Source organism: Lactuca virosa, chromosome 4 (genome assembly GCF_052849685.1).
Source record: "Lactuca virosa cultivar CGN04683 chromosome 4, Lactuca_virosa_CGN04683_v6, whole genome shotgun sequence".
Classification (NCBI taxonomy): Eukaryota; Viridiplantae; Streptophyta; class Magnoliopsida; order Asterales; family Asteraceae; genus Lactuca; species Lactuca virosa.
The window spans coordinates 49,026,594-49,039,224 of NC_136429.1; the positions used below are offsets into that span (position 1 = coordinate 49,026,594).

At 39.8% G+C, this 12,631-nt stretch overlaps 1 protein-coding gene across 2 annotated transcripts; it reads left to right on the forward strand.

Moving 5' to 3' along the window:
* Positions 1-7,195: 7,195 nt before the first annotated feature.
* Positions 7,196-9,710, forward strand: LOC145103999 (prohibitin-1, mitochondrial-like). Of its 2 annotated transcripts, XM_079041282.1 has the most exons (6): positions 7,196-7,332; positions 7,775-7,956; positions 8,052-8,168; positions 8,274-8,444; positions 8,978-9,190; positions 9,311-9,710. In XM_079041282.1, the coding sequence occupies exons 2-6, from the start codon at positions 7,780-7,782 to the stop codon at positions 9,494-9,496; spliced, it is 864 nt and encodes a 287-aa protein (XP_078897408.1). In that variant the 5' UTR covers positions 7,196-7,332; positions 7,775-7,779; the 3' UTR covers positions 9,497-9,710. The 2 variants fall into 2 exon arrangements, with proteins under 2 accessions (XP_078897408.1, XP_078897407.1); XM_079041281.1 differs by lacking the exon at positions 7,196-7,332 and having other exon boundaries at positions 7,768-7,956.
* The last annotated feature ends 2,921 nt before the right edge of the window (positions 9,711-12,631 follow it).

Consider the following 12,631-nt stretch of genomic DNA (forward strand, 5'->3'; position numbering starts at 1 on the left):
TCCTCACGAACAAGATCGGGGCTCCCCATGGCGAACTACTCGGCCTGATGAAACCCTTGTCTAGCAGCTCCTGCAGCTGCGTAGACAACTCCTGCGTCTCTGGAGGAGCCAACCGATACGGTGCTTTGGCTATCGGAGCCGCACCCGGGACCAGGTCAATCCGAAACTCAACCTGTCTTTCCGGAGGTATTCCAGGCAAATCCTCTGGGAATACGTCCGGGTACTCTCGTACTACTGGTACATCGTCAACTGTCGTCTTACCTTTCTCCCGGGCATCTATGACATAGGCGATGTACCCTGCGCAATCCTGCTGAACGTAGCGCCTCGCTCTCGCTGTTGAACACAGAATCGGTCCGCGCTGTGGCCTCTCGCCCTGAATCACTAACTCTCCCCCACTAGGAGTGCGAACCCTCACTAACTGCAGCTCACAATCAATCACTGCCCCATTGGGGCTCAGCCAATCCATACCCACTATAACCTTGTTCCCTCGCAGAGGAATAGGAACCAAGTCTACTGAAAACTGCTCATCGAATAACCGAAGCGAACACCCCTTATGCACTCTCGCGACCCTGACGGTCCGGTCGTCCGCTATTTCCACCTCGAGTGGACAATCCAGCTCCCCCAGAGCTCTGCTAAACCTCTTGCTAAGTGCAAGCGAAACAAATGATCGGGTAGCCCCCGAATCAAACAATACTGTAGCTGAAATGTCGTTCACTAGGAACGACCCTATATATACCAACATACACTCATAAGAAACAATCAATATCGATAAAGAGATAAGAGAAAAATACATACCCATCACCACATCAGGAGTCGCTCGCGCCTCCTCTGCTGTCATCTGAAAAGCTCTACTCTTTGCCACTGGCGTCTCACTCCGGCCCTGACGGCCGTCTGTAATCCTCAATGTTGCAGGGGCAGGTGCTGACACCTTCCCTGCTGCTGCCAAACTCGGACACTGGGACTTTTTATGTCCCCTCTGATTGCAATGGAAGCAAATCAGATCATATGTTGTGGTGGTGGTGGCTGTACAATCCTTGCTCATATGCCCAGTCCGGCCGCACTTATAGCAACCGGCACTACCTGCCTTGCACGCCCCATCGTGCAATCTCCCACACTTGCCACACCGACTGTGGCTCTGCTGTCCTCTAGATCTGTGATCTGATACCTTGGGCTTTTTGCCCGAAATCCCTGTGCCAGATACCGCCTCCGGCTTCCTCTTCTTCTCCATCTCCAAATCTATCTCTCTCTCACGAGCCCTCGCAATCATATCATCCAACGTTTTACAGCTGGACCGGCTCACAAACTGGCGGATATCACTCCGCAACATCTCATGATAACGGGCCTTCTTCATTTCCTCATCACCTGCATACTGAGGAACGAGAAGAGCCCTCTCCCTGAACTTGGCGGTAATCTCCGCCACTGTCTCTGTAGTCTGGGTGAGATCCCAAAACTCCCTGGCTAACTGCTGCACCTCAATAACTGGTGCAAACTCGGCTCTGAACCTGATAGTAAAATCAGCCCAAGTCATCGCATCAAGCGCTGCGTCATCCCCGATGACATGCCTGATATCCTCCTACCAATCTCGTGCCCTGTCCTTCAGAAGACATGATGCTAGTCTGGCCTTGTCCCCTTCGGGACATCTGCTGGTGCGGAACGCATTGGCGACATCCGCCAACCACCTGGTACTCACAATGGGATCCCGCGTCCCATGGTAATCTGGAGCTCCACAAGCCCAGAACTCCATGAAGGTGAGTGTGCGCGACCCCATCATGGCCGCCACCTCAGCACGGAAGGTGCTCAACCTCTCGTCCATCAGCTCTAAAATACCCTCCTTGATCGAACCGAAGATCACAGGAGTCTGCTCAAGTATGGTGCGAGTAACCTCTGAAGATAGGAACTCCCTGGTCTGCTCATCTAGATGCTCGGCCCCCGAGCCTGATCCTGATCCTTCGCCGGCTCCTGAACTGCCGACTGCTGGCCTAGGGCGTAAAACCACCATTCTGAAAACACATCATGACAAACGTCAGGAACACTGATATATCTCGAGGGATCGCTACTACTACAAGTTTCCTGGTCTCATCTCAACCTTCCTTGATTCAAGTACGGATCCTCTGCTTTCAGTAGTATGGGCCCATACTACCTTCCACATCTATCCGTACTTTCCTCAAGTACTGCCTCGACTCCACCAAGTCACTTCTACTGCTACTGATCTCTGCTACTCTCATCCTAGGCTTGCCCTAGGGAAATCTCTGACTCCACCCAATCCAGTCCTCAGCTGCTGAAGGCCTCCTTGTAATGCCAATTAGCCATCACCTAAATACCATCACAGGTGACGAGGCTCAGATAATCCTTCGAGTAAAAGACTCGTCCCTACAACGGTTGGACTCAAACAAGAGCTGCACAATAGGGCCAAATCCAGCACTCTAAGATTATTCAACCCTGATTACATGTGACGTAACGTATTCACCTAATGGCTAACTCCCATCACTCAGAGTCCTACAAAGCACAAAGCAAGCAACATTCGGACACAGGAAACTACTCAAGCAAATCTATCCTCATAACGAGAAACTGTACTAACATACAATGCTAAGCTCATACTATCAGGCATAACCTAAACAGGCTATTCTACTGCTATCTACTCAATACTAGCATGCAATTCTCAATAAGCTGAAACACATATAACAGCACATAAGGCATCCTCCTAGATCCTTAGTCCTATTCTAGCATGTTGTTCTACTGAAACTGGGACTGATAATTATAACATAAACTTGTATGGGTAATTTGGGAGTACTTACTTGAGCTCGGCTGATCGCATGCACCACACCCTTTTCCTTTTCTCAAAACTCTTTTCTTTTTAAGTTTCTTTTTCAAAAATTCTTTCGAAAACATTCTTCTTTTGAAAATCTTTCACCATTTCCTTAGTTTGAGTCCAGTCATACCCGAAAGTGTGGCTGAATCCCTCAAACCAAGGCTCTGATACCAACTTGTAACATCCCAAAAATACAACCCAAAAATTTTTGTTTTAATATTACTAAAAATCACATCATCCAATGTCATATATAATAAGAACCATAGAATGAGTACTCAAAAGTCATAGTAACTGTGTCAAAACAAAACTGTATCAATCATAACAAGGTATCTGAATAAAACTCCCAGGATAAACTGAAACTGTGGTGTGTGCCATGCCATCATCCCGAGCTCTTCCCCTTACTAGCGGAAGTACCTGAAACCAAAAACTGAAACTGTAAGCACAAAGCTTAGTGAGCTCCCCCAAACTACCACATACCATACACTAACATATAAAGCACATATTGGGCCTTGCCCACTGCATCGGACCGAAGCCCGGAGTATCTGGGGCCTTGCCCCCTGCATCGGACCGAAATCCGGACTAACTGGGGCCTTGCCCCCTGCATCGGACCGAAATCCGGACTAACTGGGGCCTTGCCCCCTGCATCGGACCGAAAACCGGACTAACTAGGGCCTTGCCCCCTGCATCGGACCGAAGTCCGGACTAACTGAACAAAGCATAACATAATCATAGCTACTAGCATAAGCACATATACTGCATACTGCATCGGACCGAGGTCCGGACTAACTAACACATAAACATGCCTGAATCACAAAGACATCAAGCATAATGTACTACTGCATCGGACCGAAGTCCGGAACTACTGCTATCTAAACGGGCCGGCATTGTGGCCGTAGACCCGTCCCTACGAGAAGGAAACTCACCTCGTAACGCTGGCTGCTGAGGTGCTAAATCTGAGACTGTCTGACTGCTGCTCCGGAACTCCCCGACTACAAATCCCATAAACACTAAATCAAATACTGATAACTAATCTCAGGGTAAAATGACTATTTTACCCTTGGTCAAAGTCAACTTCCTGGTCAAAGTCAACTTCCAATTGACCGGACTCGCCGAGTTGGGCTGCCAACTCGCCGAGTCCCTATCATGCATTCTAGTCCTCTACTCGCTTCTACTCGTCGAGTTTGGCAAGGACTCGACGAGTTCTTCTTCGAAACTAACATCGAGTCTAACTTCATCCGACTCGCCGAGTTGTATGAACAACTCGTCGAGTTCTCCTTCATCATATGAACACGTCCAATCTGTGGCTCGCCGAGTCGTATGAACAACTCGTCGAGTCTGAAGAACAACTCGCCGAGTCCCAAGCATGCTATTACTATACAGTCGATTCCAATTGATTTTAGTGCTTCCAAATCATAGATCTGAGCTTCTAGGACTGGTTTTACACGTAAAGTTTCCAACTTTACGTGCATGCACAAGAGTATAAGGCTAAATACCCAAAATCATCAAATACTAAGCACTTAGGGTTTGGAACAAGGCCATGATTGCATAAAGGTGGCTATAATGAGCTCCTGGAGTTCAATAACGTCCAGATCTAAGGTTTCCATCCAAAGGAGAGTCCATATCTCAAGTTTTGAATCATAAAAGGCTCCAAGAGAGACATAACAAGCATAAAAGAGGGTTTAATGGAGGGATACACAAGGTAATAACTTTATTACCTCAATGGGAAAGAGATGGAAGCTAACTCTTGGATCTCCTTTCTCTTCTATGGACCTTCTTTCCTTCATTCTCTTCAAAAGCTTCCAAACTAACACAAACACACTCAAGCTCAACAATGGGGGCTAGGGTTTACAGGGGAACTGCTCTAAAGGTGCTGGAGGCTATAATGACGTTTAAATAGGGTACAAACCCTTGAAATTAGGGCTTCATCCAGACAGGCAGACTCGCCGAGTCCCAACATATGGACTCGCCGAGTTGCCAACTTAAATCGCGAGCTCATCCCGCTTCTACTCGACGAGTCGGGCTACAGACTCGTCGAGTACCCCTTAAGAAATGGAGATACTTAAATTAAAATTACATACCAGAAATGGGGCGTTACAAGCTCATACTCCATCAGGCCAAAACTATGGCACCAAAAATGCACATAAACTCTAGACTAGCAAGATCTAAGAAATAACACATCAAGATCCAAGCTTTATACCTTCAAATGATGCTTGAGGGTGAGATACTTCTAGATCTAAGTGGTCTTGAGCTTCCAATATGATTTTCCCTCCTTTTTCTTCCTAACAAGGACACCCAAAATGCATTCTCAAGCTCAAAATGCTCATACAATGGATTAAGGTTTGCAAATGGACGATTTGGTGGATGAAGGTTGATGAGGGAAAAGGTCTTGAGGTTATAATGATGCTTAAATAGGGTGCAAACCCTAAAAATTAAGGTTTGACCTCCAACCATGTACTCCCTGCGTACGTTTGAGTACACCTAGCGTACTCAATAGATCACGCGTCCCTTTTAAAAGAGCTAAGGGACCAATTTTGCAATAAAATTTCATACCAAGGGTAGAAATGGAAAATACATGAACCATGAGTGTTACACCATTCTTGACAACCTTCATGCAGACATACATCCTTTTGAAATAGTGTGTAGCATCATGCATATGATTTGTCTCCATTCTGACTATTGAACCAAGATTAGTCCTCAATAACTCAACACCATAACACCATAGTTTTTCATAATGGCTTACCAAATTGCCTGAATTCTCATCTAGTGCACAGTACTTGGCATTTCTACATTGCCCAACACTTACCTTGAGACCAAAGTTTTTTCCTAACTTATTCTTTCATTTTTGTGTACATAAACCGAGGCCTTTCCAAAATGCCAGGTATTAACATTTTGCCAATCCACCTATACGTGACAAGGGACCCCAATTTTTGTTGTCTAACACAATTATGTTCATCAATCAGCGACTTGATCTGAAATAAATTTTCCTTATTCACGGGTGCAACCCATTGTCTAAAAGGGCAATATGACTTCCCTTTTTCATTTTTACTGCACCACACTAACAATTTACGTGACTCATTTTTTTTCGTACCACAATGCATAAACCTTAAACACATCATAATTTGTTAACATGTGTTTAAGTTCATTTTGGTCAGAGAATTTTATACCTAATTTAGGCTTCATAGTGTCCAATTTTTGGTTAAGATCATGAATTGGATGCTTTTTTTTTTTTAAACTTAGCAACAACTTCTTCCTCTACCTCTCCTCCTGAAATAAGATTCTTCTGGGATAAAAAATGATCAATAGATTTCGGCCACTGAATGTACCCGTCACCAACTTCATGGTCCACTGATACATCATCTGACAATACCGAGTCCACGTCATCTTCACATGTATCAATACCACTATCCCTTTCTTCATCTTACTCTTTTTTAATCCAATCCAATATGGGCTCATGATGGTCATCAATGTAGATGTTGATTTTACAATCATCACTAAACCCAACATCAAGGAACCTCACGTAATCATCTTAATGTTTGAGCTCCCTCAACCCATCTACGAGGGGCCGATTTTTAAGACAATAATACACATCCCGACATCTATTCTTGATCAATTTTCGAAGGTAGGTCATGAATTGAAATCCATGTTACGTACCTCTGCCCCTGTAACAAATGCTTTATCAAGATTAAAGTAAACGAAAGGATTAGGAGCAAAAACACCATTGTAGTAGACATCAATGGTAAGGGAGTCACCATCTCTTGACATGGTTGTTGCACAACGATTATACTCGTCGTTTTCTACTTGCTCGAACCCTAATTCGCCATTTGTGCTTCTTTCTCTTCGTTAGTTAAGTTTTGTGAGGGTAATCGATATCCTTACTACTGTAATATCAGAGTTGAGATATTTAATTCAACGTAATAAGCCATGTCATCAGTTCCTCTTCGTTGACTTCCATTATCCGGTAAAGCCTTCTGTTATTAACCCACAAATGTCCGTTGACCCTAATGAGAATTGAACAAAAGCATAAGTTAGTTGAGGTTTTTTAGACAAAAGGTTAAGTTCGTTGAATACTAAAATATATTGAAGTATTAAATGCATATTCAATATTTAAACCCTAAGTTATTTTCTTACATTGATATTTTGTTTTTTAAGTTTTGGATTTTGGCTATTATCGGTAACAAGCCGTATTGATATTTCAAGTTTATATACAGTTGATAATTGATAATCAATTCGATTATTCATTTTTCATTATATATGTTGTTACTAATAAATTTAATAATACATTGAAATTTGAATCAATATATTCATAAATCTTGAATTGTAATATGTAAGGTCACGAAAACAGTAAAACAATATTCGTGTGACCAAATTTGCACCGAAGGTGTGGGAGTCACGGTGAAAGCAGCAACTTGGAGGACACTTTAGGGGTTAACCCTTAAACCCTTTCCCCCTTCCATTAGAACACGCACTATTTCCACCCTTCCGCCGCCGCGACTGCGACCTTCCTCTTTGCCTCTTTCATAAAGGTACTAATTGTTGATCATACTTTTGTTCTTACCTTAGGTTTAATTCAGCCGTTTCTGTGAATCATCTTGCTTGCAAGTGTGAGTGATTCGCTGATTTTTTTGGGATGAATCGGTCCATTTCATCGATTCCGGCTAATTACTTCCTTATCAAACTATTTGATTGACGATTTCCGTACATCCACTCGTTACTTTACACATCTCTGTTTGTGTTTATGATTCTATATTGTTTTTACTTTTTCTTATAACTTCAAATTTCCGTTTCTAACGGTGAAATGCTGTAGATAGTTTTAGCGTCAGATCTGATTGTGTTATCGTCTTTATCAACGAGTTCTTCGTTATAAAGTGCTTGTGATTATGTTTTGGAAACCCTGGAGTTACTGGTGATTCTAATTTCTGTTTTTTCAAAGTGATTCGCTTATTGTTTTTGCGATCTGAATGGTAGGAACGATGAATTTCAACAAAGCTAAGATACCCAAGATGCCTGATACTGGTGCAGCTTCGGCATTGCTAAAGTTAGGAGCTGTTGTTGGTCTTGGATTGTATGCAGCAGGTAACAGTCTTTACAATGTTGAGGGAGGACATCGTGCTATTGTCTTCAATCGTCTAGTTGGTGTCAAAGACAAGGTTCTTCTCATTTACTTTACATAATCTATTTTATGAGGAACTTTGTTTTAAAAGCTATTTGTATCATGCAAAATGCTTAAATGTTTGATTTGTAGGTTTATCCTGAAGGGACACACATCATGATTCCCTGGTTTGAAAGGCCTATCATCTATGATGTTCGTGCACGACCCCATCTTGTAGAAAGCACCTCTGGTAGCCGTGATTTACAAATGGTATAGTTCTTAAGTGATATATGCATCTGTTCATCTTTTAACTCTTTTATGTGTGTGTGTGTGTGTATATGAGTATATCATTTGTAACTTTATCTTATGGTTCAGGTGAAAATTGGTCTTAGAGTCCTTACTCGTCCAGTTGCTGATCAACTACCTGAAGTTTATCGAACTCTTGGTGAAAACTACAATGAGAGAGTTTTGCCTTCGATTATTCATGAAACATTGAAAGCTGTAGTTGCACAATACAATGCAAGCCAGCTTATTACCCAAAGAGAGGTATATAGCAACTTTTCATTTTTATAAAAGTTATGATCTAACTGAGTTTTAGAGCTCAATTCATTAAGGTCAAATAGGCATTTCGTCTATCTTTTTAGACAATAGAAACATTAACAATCAAGTTTAAGACTCATAGTTCTTGTTTTCAAAATTTTGGTAAACTATTTATGGTTTTCTGAAAAAGGAAATGTATGGTTACATACTGCTTTTTGTTGTCCACTTTTCTTTTTTATAAAAAGTAAATCAGTAAATGTAAACGCGTTATTCATAAGTTTTGCCTAAAGAGTGTAGTTATCATCTTTTTGTTGGAATCAAAATAATTCTCGTCTATTTTTGATGTTAAAAAAACAATTCTTTTTCACACTTGGAAATTTAAACTGGACTTTTTATTTTTCCACACTAGTGAAAGTATATGCTATGAACTGACTTTGGTAGTCAGTCCTATAAGCAATCTGTTGCAACAACTAAATAGAGTAAATACCGTAATTGCCCCTCCACTAATAAGATGCTTTTTATATTTGTTGATTGTATAGGCTGTTAGCAGGGAAATAAGGAAAGTACTGACTGAAAGGGCTTCCCATTTCAACATGGCATTGGATGACGTGTCAATCACAAGTTTGACTTTTGGAAGGGAGTTTACTGCTGCAATTGAAGCAAAACAGGTGGCTGCACAAGAAGCTGAAAGAGCCAAATTTGTTGTGGAAAAGGCTGAACAAGACAAGCGTAGTGCCATTATTAGAGCACAGGTATTATTTCATGTTATTATTACATTGAGAAAAAAAAAACAACAAAAGTAAATTTGGATTGAAAAGTTACCAAAAGATGATGAGGTTAATTTGTGTTTCTGCTGTATGAATATTGATTAGGGAGAGGCGAAAAGTGCACAGCTGATAGGTCAAGCAATTGCCAACAATCCGGCTTTTATCACTCTGAGAAAGATTGAAGCTGCTAGAGAAATTGCAGCAACAATGGCTGCTTCTTCCAACAAAGTCATGCTGAATGCTGATAATCTTTTGCTCAATCTTCAGGAAATGAGTTTGGAAAAGAAGTAGAGAAAAGGCAAACCTACTACAAAAAACACATTGCAACTCATCTATCCTTTTTCTAAACTATATCTACCTTTTTTTTTTTGCTTTCTGAAACTTTGTGATTTACCATTGGTATGTTAGCAGTGAGGACTATTGAATGACCTGAATGAATAACAGAGAGATAATTGTTTGGATACCTAAAATGGGAAGAAGAATATGAAACTTGGTTGCTATGTCATGTGATTAGCCTTTTAAAAACTTGTATCTAGGCTTTTTTTTTCTCTTAGTTTTGTTGTTTTTCTTTTTTGAGATAGGTTTTTAAACAAGTAAAACTTGATAACCATATTGTGCATGATAAACGTTTATGTTTCAAGAAGAAAATCAAAATCAATTTATTTCATGTTGTATATAGATGAAGTTTATAAATATTAAGAAATCATCGTTTTTTTTGGTTTTTTTAATGCCTCGTAAAATAAGTTTTCAACAAAATAAAACATCAAATTGACAATTTTTATAATTAAAGTTGGATAATACTTTATATGTGGTTTAATTGTAAACTAGTTGGAACAAATCACAAATGTGTCCCACTCAAAGTTATGTGCATTTATGCTATGGATGCTTGATCTAATTTCTACGGATATTGTTTCACTTTTTGATATATATGGGGAATTAATCAAGAATTAAAGCTTTCAATAAAGCATGATTTATGATTTCGTCTTCAAGGAGAGAAGATTGAGGATGTTATATTGGTATTGGAATGATTTCAATGGTCATGCTAAGTAACATTATGGATGTTATATTGGTATTGGAATGATTTCGTCATCAAGGAGAGAAGATTGAGGAAGGATTTGATTTTTGAAGCAATTAGAGCTACTTCATATTCTTGGCCATTATCTAGATGTAAAAAGATAAAAAAAAATGTAGGTTGACTGGTTAAAAACCCTCACTTAATTGCTTGTAATCTTCAACTGCATGTTAGTCTTGACGTAATAAAATTTGGTTGGTTGGTTGGTTGTTTAAAAAGGAGTGTTCACTAATAGGGGTGGAATTAGTACGATACCAATTCATTTTTCTTTAAACCGTATACCGTACCAACTATAATTGGTAACAAAAAATTGCTACCGGTACCGTATCAAATATACTTGGTATCAATATAGTTGGCTACCAACAAGTATGGTTGGTACAAATTGGTAATTCTATATACCAACTTATTTTAATTTTCTATTCTAAAATTTAAAAATAAGCAAAGACATTCAATAATTTTGATGTTTAATATAGAAAATAGTTATATAGTTCTTTTAGTTTACAAAAGAATTCTATTTAACTAGCGCTAAAGTATCATTTTCATTTTGTGCTTTAACATGTTAATAACTATTGACTAATGCGACCAAATGAATTGTATAATGTTCTTGAAAATGTAAAAACTAAACACAATTAGCAGTTGAAATATACGAGTTCGTTTATATATATATATATATATATATATATATATATATATATATATATATATATATATATATATATATATATGAATTGGTTGGTACGGTATTACCATGGTATTCTAACTTTTGTACCATTACCATACCAACATTGCTCAATTGGTAGGGTACTACCAACCAAACATGTTGGCTACCAACTATATTGGCTACCAACTTTCTTGGTTTGGTTGGTAATATGTTGGTTGGTTGTTCATGGTACAATTTTGTCAGCCCTACACTAAAGTGACCACATTGGGGTCTATTATCACAATATATATTGTTCGAGTCTTTGAGACCAATAAATTTTGTGTGTCCGTGATTATTTTATTTTTATTTTTGCAAAAAGTGAATAGTTATATTATGATAAATACTAAAAAAGTGTTATTACACTTACATTCTTTTGTCATTTTAGTGATTAGCATAAAAAGAAAGATCACCTAAATTTCATCTACTGAAAGTTATGGAAATCTTAAATGAACATCATGGAACACCGAAATCCGTAGCATTTGTCATTTTTTTTTAGTTATTACTTTTTTAAATTATAAAAAGTACTAAGCATCATAAATCTAGAAATAGAATACTTAAACAACTATAAAATGAAAGTTTATAATAAAATTACAAGAATTAAAATAATAATTGAAATTACAAGAGATCTACAAAGAAAATTTTAAAGAATTTAAAAAACAACCCTTACTCCTACAAAATCTTTGGCCTAATTATGACAATTGGTTCATCCATATTGTTGACTTCGTTTTGTTGTCTATACTCTCTAGCATAATTGATGGAAATACCCGGTTCCCATTGATTATTACTTGGCTCTTATTGGTTCTCTTCACGATGATTGGTCGGGGCCTTCGTTCCCTCTTTTAAGTAGAGAGATGTTCCCGCGGCGAAGAAGTGGAATGATCATCAGAAGGAGGTGAAGGGCTTAACAGCGCCTGGCGGGAATAAGAAAATAAGGAAATTGGGTCGGGTTTAGTCATTCATTCTTGCTTTTTTGGGATTGAAGGATAAATTACAAGCAAGTCGTGTTTGGAGCGAACGAATTACCTCCTTTGAAAAAGAATTTCTTTGGTTATGGCCGATACCTATTGTTTTGAATGAGAAGATCTACCCGGAAAGGGAAAACAAGATCGGATAGTTGGGCAGGCGCTCCCCTTTGGGTGTGGCTGTGTATGGATAGGCTAAGGCACCTTAGTGTGCAAGGGGCTAAGTCGTTCATTCAAGGACCGGAGCTTTCATCTGAATTTCCCTATGTTCGAGACCATTATTTCTTAGAGTCGTCGAAGGAAAAAAGCTGGATAGAGAGGCCGGGTAAATGGTCCAAGGGTCCTTGTCCAAAGGCGGCTAATCCCTTTCCAGCAACGTGGAAGAGGAGAGCTTGCTCAGGGAATTCAAATGGGAGACTCTCGTTCGGATGACTGTCGGTATGATGATGTGCTTGATGCTAAAGCTGCCTATTCTCGCTGAGACTACAGCTCGAAAGCCGGCCTTATCTTCTATGTTTTTAGTAAAGGGCCTTTTCAGGCTTGCGCTAGGCGCTCACGTTTTTTGGCTTCCCTAAAATAGCAGATTGAAAAGTTGGTAAAGACCCGCCCCTTGTTTCAGTCAGAATGAGTCCCCGGGACCCCGGGACATTGGCTTCCGCCAACAGTGAACTATTAAGGATCGCATCCCGCGC

Excerpts from the sequence above, each read along its gene's own strand:
- LOC145103999 (XM_079041281.1), top strand. The coding sequence starts at position 7,768 with ATGGTAGGAACGATGAATTTCAACAAAGCTAAGATACCCAAGATGCCT. Across the intron at positions 8,445-8,977 it reads AGCTTATTACCCAAAGAGAG|GCTGTTAGCAGGGAAATAAG; the intron begins GTATATAGCAAC and ends TTGATTGTATAG. Across the intron at positions 9,191-9,310 it reads GTGCCATTATTAGAGCACAG|GGAGAGGCGAAAAGTGCACA; the intron begins GTATTATTTCAT and ends AATATTGATTAG.